This window comes from Postia placenta (assembly GCF_002117355.1).
Source record: "Postia placenta MAD-698-R-SB12 unplaced genomic scaffold POSPLAscaffold_12, whole genome shotgun sequence".
Taxonomy (NCBI): domain Eukaryota; kingdom Fungi; phylum Basidiomycota; class Agaricomycetes; order Polyporales; family Adustoporiaceae; genus Rhodonia; species Rhodonia placenta.
The window spans coordinates 131,786-152,797 of NW_020169843.1; the positions used below are offsets into that span (position 1 = coordinate 131,786).

General features: G+C 55.7%; 10 protein-coding genes across 10 annotated transcripts; 6 read left to right on the plus strand and 4 right to left on the minus strand.

Annotated features, from left to right (window-relative positions):
* Positions 1-629: 629 nt before the first annotated feature.
* POSPLADRAFT_1125134 (hypothetical protein) lies at positions 630-1,087 on the plus strand (the record flags this gene model as incomplete). The annotated part of the gene is made up of 2 exons (XM_024483552.1): positions 630-705; positions 762-1,087. Coding segments are annotated over 2 exons (402 nt in total), but the record flags the coding sequence as incomplete, so codon positions are not given.
* An 18-nt stretch (positions 1,088-1,105) lies between these two features.
* On the plus strand, positions 1,106-5,740 carry POSPLADRAFT_1106808 (hypothetical protein; the record flags this gene model as incomplete). The annotated part of the gene is made up of 9 exons (XM_024483295.1): positions 1,106-2,039; positions 2,172-2,235; positions 2,361-2,511; positions 2,978-3,004; positions 3,321-3,382; positions 3,807-3,906; positions 4,023-4,556; positions 4,732-4,878; positions 5,180-5,740. Coding segments are annotated over 9 exons (2,580 nt in total), but the record flags the coding sequence as incomplete, so codon positions are not given.
* Positions 5,741-7,448: 1,708 nt separating this feature from the next.
* POSPLADRAFT_1040921 (hypothetical protein) lies at positions 7,449-8,109 on the plus strand. The gene is made up of 2 exons (XM_024477825.1): positions 7,449-7,550; positions 7,609-8,109. The coding sequence occupies exons 1-2, from the start codon at positions 7,473-7,475 to the stop codon at positions 7,894-7,896; spliced, it is 366 nt and encodes a 121-aa protein (XP_024336000.1). The 5' UTR covers positions 7,449-7,472; the 3' UTR covers positions 7,897-8,109.
* Positions 8,110-8,219: 110 nt separating this feature from the next.
* On the minus strand, positions 8,220-9,611 carry POSPLADRAFT_1059415 (hypothetical protein; the record flags this gene model as incomplete). Its single annotated transcript, XM_024481161.1, has 1 exon — positions 8,220-9,611. The coding sequence occupies one exon, from the start codon at positions 9,609-9,611 to the stop codon at positions 8,220-8,222; it is 1,392 nt and encodes a 463-aa protein (XP_024336001.1).
* A 513-nt stretch (positions 9,612-10,124) lies between these two features.
* Positions 10,125-11,801, minus strand: POSPLADRAFT_1126797 (hypothetical protein; the record flags this gene model as incomplete). Its single annotated transcript, XM_024483563.1, has 1 exon — positions 10,125-11,801. A coding segment is annotated over one exon (1,677 nt), but the record flags the coding sequence as incomplete, so codon positions are not given.
* Positions 11,802-12,757: 956 nt separating this feature from the next.
* On the plus strand, positions 12,758-13,006 carry POSPLADRAFT_1048551 (hypothetical protein; the record flags this gene model as incomplete). The annotated part of the gene is made up of 1 exon (XM_024479546.1): positions 12,758-13,006. One exon carries the CDS (start codon positions 12,758-12,760, stop codon positions 13,004-13,006), a length of 249 nt encoding a protein of 82 aa, XP_024336003.1.
* Positions 13,007-15,221: 2,215 nt separating this feature from the next.
* POSPLADRAFT_1183878 (hypothetical protein) lies at positions 15,222-16,206 on the minus strand. The gene is made up of 5 exons (XM_024489038.1): positions 15,940-16,206; positions 15,862-15,880; positions 15,756-15,806; positions 15,641-15,701; positions 15,222-15,566 (listed from the first exon to the last, which is right to left on the minus strand). Exons 1-5 carry the CDS (start codon positions 16,148-16,150, stop codon positions 15,519-15,521), a joined length of 390 nt encoding a protein of 129 aa, XP_024336004.1. The 5' UTR covers positions 16,151-16,206; the 3' UTR covers positions 15,222-15,518.
* Positions 16,207-16,471: 265 nt separating this feature from the next.
* POSPLADRAFT_1151155 (hypothetical protein) lies at positions 16,472-17,777 on the plus strand (the record flags this gene model as incomplete). The annotated part of the gene is made up of 6 exons (XM_024486502.1): positions 16,472-16,708; positions 16,759-16,907; positions 16,955-17,301; positions 17,360-17,518; positions 17,579-17,654; positions 17,720-17,777. 6 exons carry the CDS (start codon positions 16,472-16,474, stop codon positions 17,775-17,777), a joined length of 1,026 nt encoding a protein of 341 aa, XP_024336005.1.
* Positions 17,778-17,880: 103 nt separating this feature from the next.
* On the minus strand, positions 17,881-18,598 carry POSPLADRAFT_1048554 (hypothetical protein; the record flags this gene model as incomplete). The annotated part of the gene is made up of 4 exons (XM_024479547.1): positions 17,881-17,919; positions 18,117-18,263; positions 18,304-18,415; positions 18,552-18,598. 4 exons carry the CDS (start codon positions 18,596-18,598, stop codon positions 17,881-17,883), a joined length of 345 nt encoding a protein of 114 aa, XP_024336006.1.
* Positions 18,599-19,317: 719 nt separating this feature from the next.
* POSPLADRAFT_1151079 (hypothetical protein) lies at positions 19,318-20,413 on the plus strand (the record flags this gene model as incomplete). The annotated part of the gene is made up of 3 exons (XM_024486488.1): positions 19,318-19,543; positions 19,607-19,693; positions 19,755-20,413. The coding sequence occupies 3 exons, from the start codon at positions 19,318-19,320 to the stop codon at positions 20,411-20,413; spliced, it is 972 nt and encodes a 323-aa protein (XP_024336007.1).
* Positions 20,414-21,012: the final 599 nt, after the last annotated feature.

A 21,012-nucleotide genomic window follows, 5' to 3' on the forward strand; every position in this document is an offset into this window, starting at 1 on the left:
GCCCTCCACCCAGCTTCTCTTCTTCCTCGTGCCCCCGCCGTCATGGCAGACCTCTATCCCCAGACTTACTCAAACCGCCAGCAGCCCTACCACCGCCAGGACAACCACCAGCAGCACCAGCAGTACTCCCTCACCGCAAACCCCGGCCTCGTATACCCGCCGCCTCTCCTCACCTCCCAGCCTGCTCTCCAGGACGACCATTCACCCCAGTCCACCTCGCCCCACGACGCCCAGTCCCAGTCCCCCTCGCGCGATTCCCAGTCGCCAAAGCATGATACCCCGCCCGCCCAGAAGCCCGAGGGCGCACCCCAGCAGGCTGCCAAGCCTCAGGCGACGTTCCTCACCAAGCTCTACGCGTGAGTGTCCCTCTTCCTGCGTCGCAACGCGACCCGGACGCACAATTGACGCGTCTTGCAGGCTCCTCGAGCGTCCCGAAAATCACCACATGATTCGCTGGGACCCAGCCGGCGAGCACATCATCGTCGAGCGGCCAGAGCAGCTCGCGCTGCATGTCCTCCCCAGCGTGTACCGCCAATCGCGCTTCGCGAGCTTCTCTCGGCAACTCAACGTGAGCCGCGCTCGATCTCGCCTGAGTTTGATGGTGTGCTCACATCGCATCCCGCGAACAGATCTATGGCTTCATGCGCAAGGTAAACCTGCGAAATGTAGATCCTGCGATCGACGACCCGGACGCGAGCACCTGGTGTAAGCTCCACGCACTCGTCCACTAAATTCGTAAAACTCATGGTCGCCGCACACAGCGCACCCCACGCTCAACAGACACTCACCGCCCGAGGTCGTCGCCAACTTCAAGCGCCGCGTGCCTCCGCGTCTCCCCAAGCCGCGCAAGAGGGACAATGAGGTCCCCTCAATTCCCCCTCCGCGTTCTGCAATCGGTATGGCTCCAGTCCCGCTCTCGAATCCTGGCCCACCCTTATCCCCCAAAGCTCAACAAGGTACCACCCGCGCACGCGGCTTCTCCGCCCCCGGCTCCTTCACACCGCTCAATCAGCCCGGCGCAGCCGGTTGGGGCACAAGCTACCCTCGAGGCACGCTCCCGCCGCTCACCGTGCCCTCGGACCCTCCGCTTTCGTCTCATGGCGGCATGTACTCGCATTCGGCGCACTCGGCGCATACGCTGCACCCAATTACACCCACCGAGGAGACGCCGTCGTCTGCGTCATTCAGCCCCATAAACTACGGCGGCCAGGGACGCGACTCGATGATGCTCCCCTCCCCATCCTCTCAATACGGCTATTCTGAACAGACGGCACAGGGTGGCTGGTTCTCGCCTAACAGCGCTGCGTCCAGCCATTCGTCAGGAAGCCTCTCGAGTCTGTTGAACCCCAGCAGCAACGTGAATAGCGGCTATTCCAACCCCTCGCGCCCCCAGCCTCCCCAAATCAATACCTACACGTCGTACTCGAGCGTGCCGATGAGCAGGAGTCACCACAGCGCGGCCCCCTTGTCTCCCGAGAGCCGGCCAACGTCCGGATACTCCGTATCCTCAATGTCGTCAATGCAGTACGACGATTCGCCGCAGCACTACTCCCACCACGACTACTCGCGCCCAGGCTCAAGCCACCAGAACTCGGCGCGTCCGCTGACCCCTTCGTCATCGCGTCCACCTTCCTCCCGCTCATACAACACGGGCTCTTTGAGTATCCGAAGAACACGGCGACACAGCCAGGTGGCCCCATACCCGTCGCCTTACGCTGAGCACCCGCCCTTGTCGGCGGGATCTGAGCGGCCGTCGAGCTCACCGCAACCGGACGAGCACTCTGGAGGGCTCCCGCGCGTGCGGAGCATGATTCAGCTCCCGACCGTCGACTATGGCTTCAACCCCGCGCAAGGCGACTTCGCGTACGGCGCGGTCGACGATGCGCACTCCCATGGCCACGGCATGTATGGCAACGTTCAAGGACGGAGCGTGCGGCCGTCGACGTCGGCATCGTCACTCTCGACGAGCAGCTCAGCGGCGAACACACCAGGCGGCGACTTTGGCCCTGGCGGGCCGGGAGAGGCGGATATCAGCAGATGTGAGTAGACCCCTTTACTGCGCGTACACGTCGGTGGGCTGCCGTGCCCTGCGCGCGCCCGCGAGGCGCGCGGTGTCGACCCCCAAAGTGATGGCGCTGACTCCTCGTTTTGTCGTTTTGCGTGTGCGTTAGTCTCACCCGACTTCGGCTACGTGCAGATGAACGACCATATTCCTCAATACACCAAGCAGGAGCTGTAGGAGGCATGCGGGCGACGGGCGCATCGAGCATGGGGTAGACGGCGCGACATGGATGCGTGCCCCCCTGTGCGCGTTTGTGGCGTCGCGCCGGGATCATAGAGTTGATCAGATCGGGCTGTAGGTGGCTGGGGGTGTCGAAAAGGCGATCGCGCTGCCGGGACATCTGGCGTCTGGCGCAAGGCTTCGCCGCTGCGTACGTGCTAGCCCAGCTCGGGCAATGCAAGCGCCGGCTTCATAGATTGGACATCTGCTGCCCTGTCAATTTCGTTAGGGTTTGTTTTCTTCCGTCCTCCATGCCGTGTTGTGATCTTCCCCACTACTTTCGTCGTTCCTCTTGGGCTACCGCTGCTTCAGCCTGGCCGGACTTTCGCTTCCCTGTCGTCTGTCTATTGTCGCGAGTCGCTCTCGTCACCTGCTTTCATGTTTCAATGTTTACATTTCTTCTTCTGCTTGCATGTACCACCTGTCTTCCGCGTCGACATGTACTCCACGATACCACGACGCATCTCGATATCCTTTTTTTCTGCCTCCCGTTGGTCTAAATAATAGTACAAGCAGGTTAAATGAGCGATGTTCGCAATTCCTTCCTAATGAAAACCGTTTCCAAGACCCTTGACAGATGCTGATTTTGAGGGTGAGAGTGCATCAACGATTTGAATCGCACGGCCTGCGGTCAGGTACTCAGCAGAAAACCTAAATTGTGAGGCGGATTTAGGCTAAGTTTAACGATGCGCGAAGCTGGGCGGCATCAACGCCTGGCAGACCGTGAGTGATGGCTTGTGAGTTCGATTACCACAGCGGGCCACGCGCGATCGCGTCTTGACTCTGCATCTCCGATGCCGCCACCATCCTCTCTGTGATCATCGTCGCGCATATACACACCTCAACACTACCTGAACATTATTTGCGTTATTTGCGTTAAGCGTCGCGCCTGACCGACATAATCTGTCTAATACGACCATGGACGACTCTAAGATTTCACGGCTGATCACCCAGTGCAAGTCCAACGGTCAGTTTCCCGCGCCTTGACACACGCGTCCACCCGCTGAAAACGACTTCGTGCGCTCACGCCGGTTTGTAGATATCGACGCACGCGTGGACGCCATCACCAAGCTGCAAGTCGAGTTTGAGAATGGGGCCGAGGTGCGTGGGCACACGCGTTTTCTTATGGCGCAAAACGCTGATTACGGCCCTGGCAGATCCCCGACCATGACGCACTCATCACCGCCCTCAGGACATGCCTGAAGACGTCCAACCAACATCTGACGACCGCTACCGTATCCGCATTACCGCCGCTGCTCCCTCTGCTCGTCACGCGCTCGGGACTCGCGCGATCGCTAACCGCCTCACCCGTCTCACCCGCCGCATCCACCTCGTCCGCCGCGTCCTCCGTCATCGACGTCCATGCCCTCCGCCCGGTGCTCCAGGCGTTCCTGCCGCCAGGCGGCGTCATCGACCGCCTCGGCGATAGCAGGGAGAAAGCACGCGAGAAGGCGCGCGAGACTCTGGTTCTCCTCGGCGGGTTCGCGTTCCGGTGCGGGGCGGGGACGAGTTCGATCATGAACAGGTCGCGGGACGGCAAGGGCCCCGAGACGCCGCTCATGCTCTTTGAGAAACACCTCAGGGAGCACGGCCTCGCGAGCAAGGTCTGGAGGGTGCGAGAGCAGGTGCGTGCCCCAGTCGTCATGCGCGCGATGCCGCGGCGGTAGTTGCTCCGTGCTGACTGTATTGTGTGTCTGGGCGCGCTGTATGCGGTGCTATCGGGGGGTATTGACGTCGCCAGGCCGTGCTGACCCTCGTGCATCTCCGGCGCGCGCACCACCTTTTCCCCATCCGCGCGTACCTCCCGGCGCTGGTCGAGACCCTCGAGGACACCGATGGCGGAGTGCGCGAGTGCGCGCGCCAGTCCGTCGTGGAGCTCTTCACCGGGCCCGGCGTGACGGACGCCGCGCGCGCAGACTTGAAGAAGGAGATGGCGAAGCGCGGTGTGCGCAAGGGCATTGTCGACGGCGTGCTTTCGCGCGTCCTCGCCGGTGCAGGCGGCAGCGGCGGCGCGAGCACCCCGGGGTCCATGAGCGAGGCAGGCTCGGAGAATGGTGATGCCGGCCACAAGGAGTACGTACCCCCCAGCATTGCGCTGATGAACAGAAGCCGGGGCACTGGCGCGCAGATCGCAGGGCTGCCGCGAACGGTGAGCCAGAGTAGCGTCAAGGAACCCCCGCGTCCGGCGAGCCGGGCAGCCGGGGTGGTATCGCCGCCTCCGACAGAGAGCACTGGACTAGCCGGCGGGAGTACTGCAGATGTTAGACCTGTTTACGTGAGTGCTTGTCGTCTGCTTCGTGTGGTAATGATAGAACGGTGTTTGGCTGCTCCAGATTGCTTCCACGCATGATCTGGAGAATGAGTTTGCTTCCATGCTAAAGTACTTCGAGGTAGGGAACTTTATTTATGCGATTGCATGATTAGCGTCGTCTAACTATGAGCGTCTTTAGGGCAAGGAGACGGAGCACAACTGGGCACAGCGCGAACAATCTGTTCAGCGGGTTCGCGGCATGATCAAGGGCGAAGCGCATGAAAGATTTACGGACACCTTCCTGTTCGGTTTGAAAAACGGTTTTATCAATGCATCACTCAAAGCGGTCAGTCGCCTTCCATTCTTACGCCATTTAACCACTGATCCGCCGGTGGTCCTCTCGTTAGCTTGCCAGTTTGCGTACGACAGTCTCCGCGAACGCCTGTTCACTATATGTTGAGCTTGTTATCGCGCTCGGCACTAATTTCGATCCGTTTTGCGAAGTCGTCTTGAACAACCTCTTGCGGATGGCTAGCTTTACCAAGAAGATCATCTCACAACAATCTCAGTCTACGTTCATAACCATCTTCTCGCATACGTCACCCCAGCCGCGACTGGTTCTCCCAATGCTATGGAATGCATTGCAGGACAAGTCGGTCCAAATGCGGGGGTACGTGATTGGCCATGTCAAGGCCTATTTGGAAGTGCACTGTACACGTTCCAAGCACGTAGTGGATGCCACTGGGGGCGCCGATATCCTCGAGAAATGCTTAAAGAAGGGGCTCGGCGATCCAAACGCCGGTGTCAGGGAGAGTGCGCGGAAGTTGTTCTGGGTCTTCGAGGGCATCTGGCCTGAGAGAGGCGGGTCAATACTTGACACGTTGGACGCAACGGCCAGGAAGCAGGTAGAGAGGGTCTGCCCCAATCCAGAGGCGTTGGCAGGCGCAGTCGTAGCGGCGACACCGAAACCGAAGAAGAGCAGCGTTGCAGCGGCAATTGCAGCTAGCAGGGCCAAGGCTAGGGCCATAGCCACCGCGCCGCCTAGCTTGAGGCATCAAGCCACTTCAACCTCGCACGCGGCGCGAGCCATGTCACCGACGGAGATGTTGAGACGCGCTGCCTCACCCACGCTCTCGACCAGTAACTCCACCGGACATATGCGTGCCACCTCACCAGTCACCCGATCGTCTCCCCCGAGATCAAGAATAGTTTCTGGGACGGTGGCCCGCTCTACCAGCGCTGGGACCATGCCTCCTGCAGCACGGAATCGCGCGTCCCCCGGACAACCTCCTCCTGGCTCCCCGCCATCTCCCACTCCTGATGGGGCTTACCGCCGGCGGGTGTCGTCCTCACAAGGGGTACCAACGTCTTCCCCGCCGAGCAGCACCTCGACCCTGCGCCGCGCGATGCAGACCGCGCTGCCTGCGTCGCCCCCCGGATCGGTCATTACGTTCGGCTCGCCCCCTTCTCGAAATGTACGGCTAGGAGTGCCAGCGGCGCTACCGCCCCAGCGAGAGTCGCTGTCAATTGCAGGGCTGCACGGCATGGCCGGCACAGAAGACGAGTCGCTGCTTTTGGCAACGAAGATCCCAATTCCCGAGGATAGCGACTCTGATATGGACGAGTCCGTGAACCTCCTGTCGTTCTCGGCGCCCTACGACTTATATCCCCCGGTGCCAAAATCAAACTCGCAAGCCGCGTCGTTGTCGCCCAAATCAAGCAGCCCACGGCCGGGACCCTCGAAAGCTTTGTCTACGTCGACGGCGTCGCCGCCCGCGGGCATTCCCCAGCCTATAGTCGAGGACGCTCTCCGCGCTCGGGCGGAGCAGGCCGAGAGCGCAGCCGAGCGCCTCTTGGAGTTGGTAGAGCCGGAGGAGGATGGCATGCATGCCTTAACGCTTCCTGCATCACTGCTTGTGCGGGGAAATGGTACTTCGCAGTCGAACCCAAAAACAGTAGTGGGCTCTAACGGTGTCAAACCCTTACTAGCCCCGCCCAGGACACCCGTCAGCAAGAAGTCGGACATTATGAAGCGGGCCGCCCTCTTCCAAGATAGCCCTGCTCGGAATGGCAAGAGCACTCCTTTACTGTTTGACATGGTGGGTGAGCGGGACAACGCCACCGAGTGGTGGACCAAGCGCACGTCCCGTGAGTTTCCATCAGGCTGGTCTGACTTGATCTTTGACGTTTCTGTTCTTCCATGCAGTCGTCAACACTGCCAGCCCGTTTTGGGGACAAGGCAGCGCGGATCGGGCACAGGAACTACAGGACTACATCACCGCGCTCGAACAGAGTTCAGCGGACATCCGCGCGCTCCAGAACCTCGCCCTTCTGTGCATGCAATATCCAATTCAAGAACCTAATTCCCCGGACGTCTCGGCGTTTTCCGTGCCTCTTACGCCCTCTCCCATGACTGGCAGCTCCCAATCGCTGCGATCCCTCAACACGGGTTTGTGGGCAGACAGGAAGACCGCTGATCGATTGTTGTCCGCCCTCATCATGTTCCTAGATCCCCAAAGAGTTGGTGCAGCCCGCTTCCCATGAGGATCGATATTGATGACATTCTATCGTTGATACAGGACGGAGAACTCCTTGAGTATGGTTTGATCGCGCTGTGGGAGATACTAGAGCACCAGGCTCCCATTGTTGAGGGCAGGGAATCAGAAGTCTTCACGGTGCTTTTACAAGTCCGTTATTGCGCTCGGACAACCGTGGGTTTCCAGGATCAGATCCCTCTTCCGTGTGCGCGTTCATTGACATTCATTGTGGCAGGTCATGCAAGCAACGAATATGTTCCGAGATCTGCTCACGAGTCGCGTTGGGGCGGTATACGGCCTGACCACTCTCCATGCAAGCTTGCGTGCTTTCAAGGATGAGCCTATCCCACCCTTCTCCAGTGCGGAGGTCAGGGACGGTACTTATGCATTTGGACTCATAGCGATGGGGAAGTTTATTCTACGACTTCCGGCCGAGGTTCTGGAAGAGGAACTGCCGCGTCTACGAGCGACGCTGATATCGGTGGGTTACTGAGTTCTTCGCTCCCCTTGACGGTGGTACGCTCACACTTCAATGATAGGCATTGACAGATGCATCAGGCGCATCTTCTCTCATGGTTCGCGAAGCTGCGGCTGCTTCTATCATTGCCGCACAGCTAGTCCTCCGTGATGAGGCGCATCTTTTCGTCTTGCTCGACGGATTGCCCGACGATAAGAAGAATCTCTTAACATATCTATTTGACAAGCATGGTTCACGGGGTTCTCCCCAGGCGGTTGGAGCGTCTGGCATGGAGAAGCTGGCTCGAGAAATGCGGCGGCTAGACAACCGTACCAACACGCCTCCACGGTCCCAGACAACTGTCGCCTAATAAATCGGTATGTATCGAGTCGTCGCTAGTCATGTTCATATTGCTTTCCATGCTCCTTTCCTGTATTGTCTTCTATACCCTTGTGAGCTTCATGTTGTCACACGCATTGCTACTCGTCCCTGCATTTCTTATTCGACTGTCAATCAGAAGAGGTTCATATGATAATCACGAGGTGTACGCAAATATGAATTAGGACACAATCGTGTGTGAACAAAAGTTGAATGTGTTCGTGAAGGGTGTCGCGTGAAGCTAACGAACACACTGATTAACGGAGGTCCGATAGCGTGCTCAAAAGATTTCTGACGTTGGACAGAGGCCGGGTACTATGAGCCCTCCATAGTCACCGCCAGGGCGAGTTGCCTTCGCTGCTTAGCCGATCTCTCGAACCTACTGGCTAACGTTGCGAATGCGGTCGCAAGGATATCGTCTTCTGTTGCGCGGTCGGCGAGTAACGCGGCGAACTCACGGTCCAAAGAAGCGACACCCGTTGTCTGTGATCGAACAGCGGATAGTGACGGGGAACTGTGGTCGGAGGGGACTAGGTCCGGCTTCATGTGGGAACAACTTGTACTATCCGCGTCCAGGATTCCAAAGACATCGGTTACAAGCATAGGGGCTACCGCCCGGTCCGGTGCACAGCCACTGGTACGAACCCCGTTGCCGACTCGTGGTGAAGAGGTTCCGCGAACGAAGTTGTCCATGCGTCCACACCCGGCCCCTTGCAGCTCGTTGATTACACGCCGAAAGTTTTGCAGCGCGACAGGTGACAATGTGCCGTGAGCATGCTGTAAAGTGGCCGTGAGATACGCCGGGTTATTGTTGTACGTGGTCGGCGGAGATAAGTCTGCACGGGCAAAGATAGTTGGCACATGAGCCGATGGCGGGCCAGAGTCACCAGGACCGCGAGTAGCAGCTTGCGACAAAGGATTTGGGGGAGTTGTAACGCGTGTCCTCTCTTCGATTGCGACTTGGGTACTGGCTTCAGCGTTGTCCTCGTGAGGGAAGGCATCAAGAACAGGAAGCCGACCGCTTGGCGGCGGGGTCAGCGGAAGCACTTCCATCCCGAAGGGAAAGATGTTGAGTGGGACGTCGTCATAAGACTGTTGTTCGCGGAGCAGGCAGCCGGCCTGGGCCATGCCTTGGTTTGCCGGTGAGAGGTCGTCTCCTGGACCTGATACTTCCTGCTTGGGAAAACTACCATATATATCCTTGTCTAGTCCGATGCATTGGCTCGTCAACTCCAGCGTGGTGTTCGGTGTAACACGAGTTGGGGGTGTTGTCAGAATGGTCTTGAGAATTTGCGGACTGAGTTTTGGAAAATATTCCTTGCGAATCGGGGTAGATAGGTAGTCATACTTGTCGCGCAAGGTTCCGGTGAAGCTTGAGCTGCCCAAGTCCGCCTTCTGTTCGTTCATACATCCCCCGCTGGTCCGAGTCGGATAAGACAGTTCACCCAGCCGAAGCGCTTGGCAGCAAGAGATAATGTGGAAGTCGAGGTTGTCATCTTCATGAAATGACCTCAGGTCATGAGCGTCAAGCAAGGTCATCAGTGTCCGCTTATCCTGGTCGGCTTTGCGCGTTATGAATTCGAGAAGTTCGCTATAGGTCGGTCCGACATCGTTAAGCGTCTCGTCTGAAACGTAGAACGGAGACGCAGCCATACACCAGTGCGTCGGGACTATATGATCACGGTGCAAAGCACGACGCGTGTACATATCAGCAGAGATGTGTGTTACAGAATGCCAGCTAGTATGTCGCTTGTTATGAAGACGAACTTGTACAAGCACAGTTCCAACTACAAACTTGGACCCACACCTCCCATCACGTGACAGCGACAGTGCCTGATGGCGGCACTGCAACCTCCACAACAATCGGGGCGGCATCTCCGCTCACTAGCACATAACTGCCAGGAGATCGCTGGGCAAGTAACCCATGATAACGTTGCTGTTACCCGCACGCATAAATCAACGCAGCAGCCACTAGACGATGATCAATAGTAGTTGATAGAATGAGGTAAAGTGACACGTACAACACGATTTAAGGTGAACGACTCGCTATGAGTCGGAAGACACGCTTTCTCGTGAATGCGATGAAGAGTCTGACAGGCGATGGCGAGCCCCAGTAGTCATGATGCCGCGGGTGGTCGCAACCGACCCAGGAACAAGCTCTGACGCGTAGTTTCGCAATGGTACTCTCTGTGTATAGGGGAGTCTCGTCCGTGTAGGCTTGAAATGCACCGTATCCTTCCACTTTGCCCGTCCGACATGTACACGCCGTCTTTCATCCCGCATGTATACGTCTTTCTCCTTCCACACTCTCCGACCGAGACGCTCCTTAACGCGCTGAGATATACGCCCGAGGTTATCTGCAGCGTGCTCATAGAAGTCCCACAGCTTCTCAATCTCCTCTTCGAGCAAGCGGATATGCAGATCAATGTTGAAAGGCCTTGAAAGTTTTTGTGAACGTGAAGGGTTGTCAAGATCGACGTCGAAGTATGGCATTGCGGGAACCTCGACCGTTTTGGCGACATGTTCATCCGGCGTGGATGTCGGGGTGAAAAACGTAGAGAATGAAGCGTCGTTGTTTGTGGACGAGGGCTCGACGTCGCTCGCTGCGAGCGGCGCTTCCTCGTCTTTCAGCAAACGCTGGGCAGTGATCCTCCGTCTCTCGCAAGTTTCGAGGCTGTGTCTGAGGTGTTTGCGTTTCGTTTTAATCACCTGTCCGGCCTTCTCGAACACCCAGCGCAATATCTCAGTGTTCTTGTTGCGCACAGCCTCCGCGTACACCGAGAGCAGCATGTTGCGATTCACGGCGAACCTAGGCGCCGCAATTTCCTTCATGGGTTTGTGCCGCAGATCAAGCCATAGTTTGTGAAGGACACGTTTTTCGAGCGCGATGGCCTGTAGTAGGTAATGTCGCCCGAGCGCGATGTGACCGTGCCTTGAAATCCATTTGAGCAACGTCTGGTACGTCATCGTGTTGGGCTCCGCGTAAGGCGTTCGATAAGGGGCGACCTTGGGGTTCGAGACACCGAAGTCGTCTTCGTCTTCGTCATCGAAGGATGGGGAGAAGTTGGATGCCTGAGAGGGGAGTGGAGTAGTGAGAACTTCGAACGCCTGTATGAGCTTCGAAATCTCTCCCGAACGTCCTAGCATGTCGATGGTCGTGTTGAGCGCGGCGGTAGAGAATGGAAGTGGATCTGGGAACACCAGTCCGTTAGGAACGCCGCTCACTGCCTGGTCCCAAAGCTCCAGTGGCGGACGATCAGGGTACGACATGTCGATTCCGTAGGCGACCTTCAATAGCTTTGCCCAATCATCTATTTTACTCGTCTCCTTGAGTATCCGCAGTGCGAGGCCGACATTGAGAGATGTAAGAGGCATGTTCTCAGAACGCATCTCTTCGAGCAACTCTAGGCACGAGCGAGTTACCTCCGCGACTAGGGACGGACGTGTCTCAAACCAGCATGGCAAGGTCAGCCGATGACATAGTGCCTGCAGACACAGGCCATACGTCTTCTGGGTCTTCGGCAGGCTGAGACGGGAGACCTCCCCTAGCACCTGCATGACTCCTTCATGATACCCCACAGCGGCGAACTGCTCGAGGATGAAATGGTAGTCGTCAAGTGAGGGTGTTGAGCCCGACGAGCGCATGTTACGAATAATGGCCTGAAACCGACCCTCGTGGTGGTGAGTGCCACGCACTCTGCGTACGCCTGGCATATGCCTGAGAGCTGCGACCCGGAGTTCAGAAGCGGGAGGGGTACAGTGTCGCAGGACTGCCCGGTGTATCTCGACTGGCAGCTTCTGGAAGCCGAGGAAATTGAGGAGGTCGAGGTAGCATCCCCAGACACGGTCGGGCTTAGGTCGCTCTTGCGTCAGGACAAGGTGAAGGTCGCTTAGCTTTGCAGCAATGAGCGTTTCCTTTGGGTCGTTTCCGGTAATTGCGAAGTCCCAGATGTCACCGGGGGAGAGGGTAACGGCTATGCGCGTAGGAACGGACGTGTGTAGATGGTGTACCGGTAGCCGCAGAGCTGTGCGCGCGCATTTTGGTAGTCGCAATCTCTGCAAAGCAGACTTGGACATCAAAGCCTTGGCTTGGTCGACAAGGTTTGCGTCGGCGAAAGTAAACCGGAGGCAGTGGAGAGGAAATGGTGCAGGAGGGTGCAGCGGTGACTGGACTGACGAGCAGTGACAAGTCCGACAAAAATGAGCACGTGTACGATCCGGATCTGGTGGCGATCGACATCGCCGCGGCCGCCAAATTCACAACTCACGCTTCGACTGGCGACCTCCGCGCATAAGTATAAACCATGTCAAATACTACTCGACGACAGAAATTTATACGACTTTGGCAGTACTTTTCAACGTACTGTCTATCGGTATTATTGCAATAGGGCACGTCTAATCTATCACACATTCTGCTTTGGTTCAATTACGATGATTGTCAGTGAACCGCATCGACTTACTACGAATGATATAACATAAGACTGATCAGGATCAGGATGCTTTCAACCGGGAAGGCCATCGAACGCACGGAACATTGACCTCGATGTGTGGGCCAGAACCATCTTCATCTGTCTTACACGGGCTGTTATGTTCGACAAGTTCCGCACAGACTCACGGCCTCATTACTGTCATTTTACTCACCACACATATCGCGGCTATATAGTATGTCGCGATCATTGCTCAATTCACGTATACATCTCAAATCAGCATCAGATTCTACACAAATTAAGACACCGACAACGTTGAAAGAGCATCAGACTGATCATCGTACCCTTACCATCTCAACATACTTGCACATCTACTTACCCTTATCCAGAGACGGCTGGATCCGACTGGATCCGACTGTGATCATCATGAATGGCGGCTTGGGCGCAGTCTGCTGCTGCGGGTCGAGACTATACCGCAGAGAGCATATAGAGTTTAATGCAGCGCGTGGTCGAGTCTATGCCCATACTAAAGGGAAGTTATGGGGCTGCCATCAATCCTTAGGCTCTCCTTTGCTTCTCGAAGCCGCCGCATTGACCGCCGCATTGACCGCAGGCCCAAAAACAGGTCATACAATGGAGAAGCTACAGAAGTTCTTCCATGATTTGCAAGGCTAATCCTACAGAACGTGAGTGCGTCGCTTTCGGCTCCCATTCTCTTTACTGTGCTCATTCGCATGATCACGCTATCACCGTGTTTTCAGATCATGTGTTGCCCCTATAAGAACGCGCTGAGTTGCGGACCATAATTTCCACATGCGCTCTACTCCGCGGCCGCCGCTTTCATATTATGAACAGGTGTCCGGGATTACGGAGAAAATACAATGGTGAACAGATTTCCTTCACAATCACTGGCTGGACCCAATAGGGGCCGTGAATATCAATGATGAAAGGGGCGCATTCATGCTGTGATGAGTCACATCTATGTGATGACCCTCAACGCGATGATCCATAGGTTATGTGAACCCCGTCTCCGACCAAACTTTCTTCAGTCTCAGCGCATCGTGGGACCTTGATGCATCTGCGTGTGAACGCAACGCAAGTCCAGAGGCATCTTCCTAATCAAGGGACCAAGGGAGTGAAGCCAGAATTCCAGAAGACGCAGGGTGCTTCTGATGCCGTTCACAGGTCTATGGCCGAGACAGCACTTTCCGTTCATACCGACACTGCGGATACGGTGCGATTTCTTCTTTTTGATTATGCCTGGGCCGCCTAATCGACGAGGTTGCGATAGCACAGCCGCATAGTCATCGTCGTCGGACAAACGGATTAAACCAGCTATACTGGTTAAGGCAAGTCGACGCGGTGTTTTACCGATTATGCCGTCACATAAACGTGTCTAGAGCGAGGTCAGGTAGATGTGAATAGATTCTGTAACGTGTGGGTAGCATGATTTATTAGATCTCCTGGAGGACTAATTTCCTCGAATTTTATATTGCAGCTCTAGTGGCGGTTTGTTTTGCATTCGCAACACACCGCCGTGTTGTTGGTCGCGGTGCATGTTCTCCCTTGCCGTTGTCCAATTTGTTCATACCCTTAAGAATACACCTGCAAGGCGACCGCCAGACTGTTTGAGCTAAAATATAGACGGACTGCACTCTGGTCCGAGACATGCCTTGTGATTCATGATATGCCCCCCAGATGTGAAACGATGACTCACGGCTATGTTCACCGTCACTGCTGTAGGCCGTCTGGAACCGTGCTTAAGCTCGTGGAGGCTTCTACCGCGAGTGATCTGCTTCGACTTCTTTTGCCGTGTAGATCTGCTTCCGGACGCCACAAAGGCGTTGACCGGCCGCATTTGGCGAGTGCAATTTCCTGCAGCAAAAATACCGGAGGTGTCAGAGGGCCCCCGGAGGCAGTTATTTCGGAGTGAGGTCAGACGCGTGTCGGCGGACTTCTCGTAGACGCGATATTGAGTTTGGGCCATTTGCAATTTGGGTCTGTGCACATGTCTACTCGGGGTAGTTCCATTGGTTGACAGGTAGAGATAGTGGGATTGTCGGGCTCTGTCCCCTCGTGTGGCCGATAGATCAGCTATTCATTGTTTGGCGGCTCAGGACATACTCTAACGGGACTAGACGACTCGTTCTTCGCGCGAGGGCCGCAGGTTCCACTACTCGAGACCCGGGCAGACGAGTGTGGACCCCATATAGCATTGGCTTACGCGATATAGACTACGTCGACAGCCTTATCAAATGCAAAAAGTCCGATAACTGTCAGATGAGAAGCACCACATTGACTGCTCAGCGGCGCCCATTGAATCGCATTGCGCAGCCGAGGAAAGCGGGATCAGAGAGTGGTGTGGCAGATGGCCTAGGCTGGAGCAGAGCGTAGCCGACACATTTAATTTTGTACCTGCTGCCCACGTTAATGAAACGGAGGCCGCGATAGGTATATATCCCTCAATGCGCTCACCAAATCGTAGAATGCAGATTGGGCGGCCTGATGTGACAAACGTGAAAACCTACTCATGACCGGCCGGCGCTCGGGCACTCCAAGGAGAAACCAAAGAAAGATGGCTAAGTCTAGATGCACAGCAAGCGAGGACGGCTCGCAGGTGATATCTACCCAGGCGGTACTCCAGATGCACACATCATCGCTGTATACAGAGGGCTCAGGGCTTGAGGCCGAATGACCCGCTCCAGGGCCGCACAGAACACTGATCAGATACAAACCTTTCCAATCTCCAATCAAATAGACAGTCAGAAGATGTATGGTTGTCCCGTTGCCATTCCTGACGGTGGTCATGGTTCGGGATCCTCTCGAATCCGAAGCGGAGAAGCATATATCATTTCCGATAACACCCTGTAGTCGAGGTCTTTATAAATCGTAGTACCTTATGAGACGAGTCTGACGTATTGTACCGACCATTGCAATTGGCACCCGAACAATGCAGATAGTGCACGGCTTCTCACGGCAGATGGAGCGGAGGAGGCAGTAATACAGATAGTCTGATGTCTTGCGGGTTGACGACATCATTGTCCAAATACGTGGAGGTTAGTTCCATTTTGCAGGTAAGAATGCACAGACGGCACGGGTATCTCCATAATACAATCGCAGCGGCAGCGGGGTATGCAAGTTGATGGACGGATGAGTAGAAGAGTCAAGCAAATAGTGGTGTGGTACGTCAGATTGTCCGTACGGCAAAGGCAACGCAAATACAGATGATAGAATTCTGTTACGGAATAGTTAGCGGCTCGGCGTTGGACAGACAGATTTGACCGAGACCGAGGCGGCAGGATCACGTACATTCGAGTACATCTCTTGTGCAACTGCATCTGAGTCTTCCCAATGGCAAACCATGTCCGCCCTGAGAGTGGGATGATCAAAAGAATCAATGCGACGTTGCATAATGACTACGTACCGGCCACCTTGGCCCAGGTTCTCGTTTATTTGTGTCATCACAATATACTTGCTACGAGAGTATGTCAGCCCTGCCTTAGCTCTCCTGACACGGTAGGGATGCTCACAATCCGCGAGGCTGGATTTCTACGCGCGTGGCGCATGTCAGAATCGGGGCAAACAAACCGCTACTTGACTGTGCGCACCAATCATCCTCTCCTTGACGCGTTCCCCAATCTCCTTCATCCACGCCTTCACCCGCTCTCGTTCTCGTGAGTCCGGCCAAGACGCGTTCTGCAGCGTCGTCTGGAGCAGCTTCTTCATGTACGCGCGCAGCAAGTCTGAGTCAAACGTCGGGCGCGGCGATGGTGCACTCGAGCGCGGCGTTGAGGGAGATCGCAGGCCTGAGCTTGGCATCGTGGGTAGTGTGCGGGGGAAGCGTGTCGCTACGCGTTCTGGTCGCTGCCTGCGAGATCTGGGCGAGAGCTGACACTTCCGAAAGCGGATATGGGTCCGTGATTCTGATGCGGGCACGTGGCACGCGTCGACGTTTAGTAGACGCGCAGTACCGCCGCGTCCGCCCAACTGCCCCAGTCGCACGTCCCAGCTTGCGCAGCCATGTCCTCAATAACGTTCCCGCACGGGCAGAGCTTCATGTCCTCTGCGGCCTCTTCGTCAGACCATGAGCTGCACAGCTACTCACCGTCGTTTGAGAGCACGGCGAACAACTCGTTTCAGATGAATCCACACTCTTCCCACCATCCGCGGACGCCACGTCCTTCCGTGGTATCCAGCTCTAGTAAGTACGAGGTGGACACGTATGGTATGGAAGCACGCGCGCAAGAAGATACCCGCTCAGAGGAAGACAGCGATGATGAAGACGAGAAAGCTCGCACGGAGGCCCAGAACAAGGTTAGGAAAGAGGAGATCTGGAGGGACCTGCTAACAACGAGCAATGGGCGGGACAAAGCCTTTGTACGTACTTGACGCGTGTAATACCTGGTGTAATGCTGACGCGGCCACAGAAACTCATGCAGTATTCACTTCGCATGTATTTGCTCTTTCATACCACAGTACTGGCGTCTACTGTGCTACGGAATGGAACGCGCTCGCCCATCGAAACAGAGCTGCTCAAGCGCTGCGAATCTGCCATTGCTGGCTTCTCATTGACTAGGTCAGTGCTACTCAAACGTGTTTCGCGTTTTGCTGAGCGTCGCGTAGAAAATGCCTCATCCTGTTCAACTGGCTGACGCCACTGACCTCTATAATGGCTCAGCACGCGGCCGTGCCGTTCTCGTCGGAGGCACCCTCTACGTCAGGGTCATCGCGAAAACGCAAACGCAAGCCTCTTCTCCATACATTGCTGCACGCGCCACCGCCAGTACTCCTGGAACTCATCAATGGCTTGTCTGACGACGTGTACACGTTCGCCAGGCTTGGCCTCATTGGCAAGCGGCTCGGTGAACGTGCAGGGCGCTTTTCGGATATGTGCTGGTTCGTAGGTACCCTTGTGAACCTTGTCGAAAATACCGTCGAGCGGAGCGTCATTCTCGAGCAACAACATGAAGGTCTGACAGATTTTTACATGTCCGAAAAGCATACGTCTGACCAATGAAGTAAATTAAGTCGAGTCGCGGCTATATACGGACTCGATGACAGGCGCAACGGCGAAATCCAATCCTGCTGCGTCAAAGACAGATGAGAAAGAACTTGCTCGATTGCAGCGGCAAGACTATTGGATACAAATTACCCGTCTGAAGCTGCTGATGGACCTGATCTTCGTTTGTGAGTTCCGTGGCAGGCTTGCGACTTTTACATGTGAATATGGCTCATTAAAATGCGCAGCGTACAATGTGTTCCGGATGAAACGAGCCAAAAGTCAGATACAAACCTTCACCGGTCTGGCGGCCGCCCTCTTGAGGTGAACGGGTTCCCTTGCGCGATCTCTGGATATATATTCAACCTACTAAATGCCCGCGTTCGCAGCACTGTCAAGCTTTATGATCGTCATAAGACGACTTTGGTGAAAGCACTGAACCAATGAGTGGAGGTCGTTTGGATGTAATCTATTCTTGCTTTCGATGCTGCGATATCACGCTTTCACACATGCATTCATTTTACGGAACTGTGAGTTCCGCTATGCTATCTCAGGCTAATGGGCAGATACCATTACTCGGGTCACTGTGCTGGATACAAATTTAGAGGGCTCTTAATGCAATCAAGTTGTTTGACGAAGCTAAGGAACTGACCGCAAGCAAGCTTCTTGTGCACGGCAATACCAACGTACTGCAACCACTCATCCAGATTGGTGTGTACAGTTTTGCGCTCGGATGCTAGGATTCCCAACTTGCTACCAGAACCACCAACGCGACTTGCGACTCACAGCCCCACTGCTCGCATCCTGCCCGTGTGCTTGCGCATGCATTAGCGTCTCAATCTCAACCTCTAGTTCCTTCACCCGCGCTTCAGCCTGTTCCAGGTACTTCTCATGCGAAAGGCTTGCTTGAAGCAGGCGCATGCCCTGCGAAACCTGTTCATTGGTATGTCATACGGAAGCCCGGAAGCCGTACCAAGTATACTGCAGAACCGAGGAGGGCGACAGGAATCATGCCCGGAACAAGGTCGGAGTAAAACTGAGCATGACGCGACGGGTCTGTATTCTTAGCTGCGCCTGGACTAGAGCTGTAAGGCCGACAGGGTGTACGGCGCGTGGTGAGCGGGCGTCGCGCGGAGGTTTGCAACCGTAGGCTGTGAAGACGGGATGGCTGCATCGTGTTGCAGGTGGCGGGCGCGAGATGGAGAGTGTTAAAAGACGCACGTGAAAAGCCCCGGACTTCCATTTCTGGGGTTGGCGCCATGTGACATGTAAAGTGGCGCAGGAATCGGCTCACAGCCTCGCTTGGCGGCGACCTGCAAATTAGGCCATGTCGGCCGTCGCTGGTGTTGGTCCCAATGCACTGAACGACCACTGAAGTGCGCTATATTCGCGCACGTTTAGAGGTGATCATGACGAATGGCTGGAGCGGGGACGCATGGTCCTGGAGAAATGTCGAGGAGGACGGCCCTGGCGGGACCATTTTGCCGCCGCAGCATTGCCCTAATATAGAGCCATAGCGCTCGTCCGTCGAGGCACCCATTGCCGTGAGAAGTGCTGTGTCTGGATATCTATCTCCTCCTCCCGCCCTTCGTTCCTTCTCTGGCTCCTTCTTTGCGAGCGGTTTCTTAGTTGCATTTGTTGACTTGGGTTTACCTCGCCCGCCCAACTCGCTAACTCGCCCCGCCCTCAATTGGACTGGTATCCAATGGACCCATCACACTCGCACCAAGCTCGCTTCGGACAGCCCTCGCGTCTCCTCACTGTCCTGCCCGGCCCCCTCACTCAGCAAGTATCCCCCGAGCGTGTATCTTTCTCGTCTGTGCGATACAGTCCACTCGAATTGGCCGTCGACGAGAAGGTCGATGAGAAGGCGTCGATCCAGCAGCAGACGCGCCTGAGCAACGGTCCACGACCCGACCGTTGCCAATCATGTCAGTGCGCGCACTGCGACTCATCAGCACCTTCAGCATCTGCTCCCCACCGTTCAATGCATGCATTGTCACCACATCACGCGCGATCTCCGTCGCCTTACATCGCGACCTCCTCCCAGCTTGCTGCCTCCAGCTGGACTGTCCCCACCCCAGCTTACACTCGCCCGCGCGGTCTGCGGATAGCAAACCTACTTAAACCTTGGATTCCTATAATACTGTACGCTATCACGAGTCTGGGGTTCCTGGCCGCCATCAGCTTTTACAAAGTAGAGGTCTTCTCAGGTACGATCCCGTCCGCTATTCATATTGATGGTGCCTGGTGCTAAGATAATGTGATATACACAGAATTGGATGCCCTCTCACATTGGCTGCGGTCAGACATGTATATAGGTTATGCTGTTATTTGCTGTCTCATATTCATCACCACATTTCGTAAGTTCATATCATGCAAACACGGTCTACGGTCTCGGTCGCTCATCTCCGTATCTTCCAGCTCCCATCCCTTTGTACTCCACACTCGTTATTTTATCTGGATATACTTTCGGCCCTTGGACCGGTGCTATACTCTCCTACTTTTCATCGCTAGTCGGCGCTCTCGCTGTCTTTCTGCTCTCCCGCACGTTCTTCCGCGCACGTATTCAGCGCTGGCTGTCTTGCACTATCACAATCAAGCGGGTAGTCAGGGCGATCGAGAGGCGGCCTAGGCTTCTCTTCCTCATCCGCCTCGCCCCGTACCCTTACAACGTCTTGAACTGCCTCCTGGCAGCGTCACCGAGCCTCACCTTGCGGACGTACACGCTATGCACGGCTCTGTCCCTCTTCAAGCTCATCATACACACGAGCATCGGCAGTTCAATACATTCCTTCACGGACTACCACCTCAAGAAGCCTGAAGGCGCGCAACAGCAAGAGGATCATTCGCTCGCGCGGTACTCCACCATTGCTGGCATCTCCCTTTGTGTCGTGATTTTCTTCTACATCTCGTACGTCTGCCGCAGAGCGGTCGACGACGAGCTGGAGGACGACGAGACGCTCGCAACGAGTGACAGCGAGGAGCGCATCGCCTTCCTCAGCCCAGAGGAATGCGACAACCAGGACCTCGAGGCGCAGATGGTGGAGAGTCCCATACGGCTTCGGTCAGAGGACCACTAGGATTTGGACACTGATTTATGGACTATGTGTGATGATATATGTTACTTAGGGCCGTTCGTTCCGCGTGCGAACCGGCCGGAGGTTGGACTCCAGTAATTCTTGTAGTGCACGGACACGTACTATTGTCGCTGTACGTATAAACTAGCTTTCGTATTCGTTTTTTCCTGTGCAGAGGCGTGCGGCGGGGATAGGCCGACGACGTACCCCTTCTGCGTTCTGCTATCCTACGACTTGAACTGTTTTTAGGGCTGTCGTGTCGTACTCGTGCTTCTGACGAGAAAATATCCTCTTGTCCGTCGAACTTACCGCGCGACAGATTGTGTCCTGCCTTTTGCAGATGAGCGGACGTCACGGCACCCCCATTGTATGAAATGGCATTGCTGTAGGTTTCCGGCAGCGGGCGGTGAGGGGGGAGAGGGGACCAACGATATACAGTAGGCCTGGGATTTGGCTCAGCAAGGAGCATCAGAAATTCCATGGGCGAAGGCATCGTGAGGCTAGTTGAGAGCGGATGCTCCACGGCGTGAAGTCGTGCACCGAGTTGCCTGCGATGATGGCGATAATCACATTGCCCGACGGGCATGCCTCGGGCTCTGGAC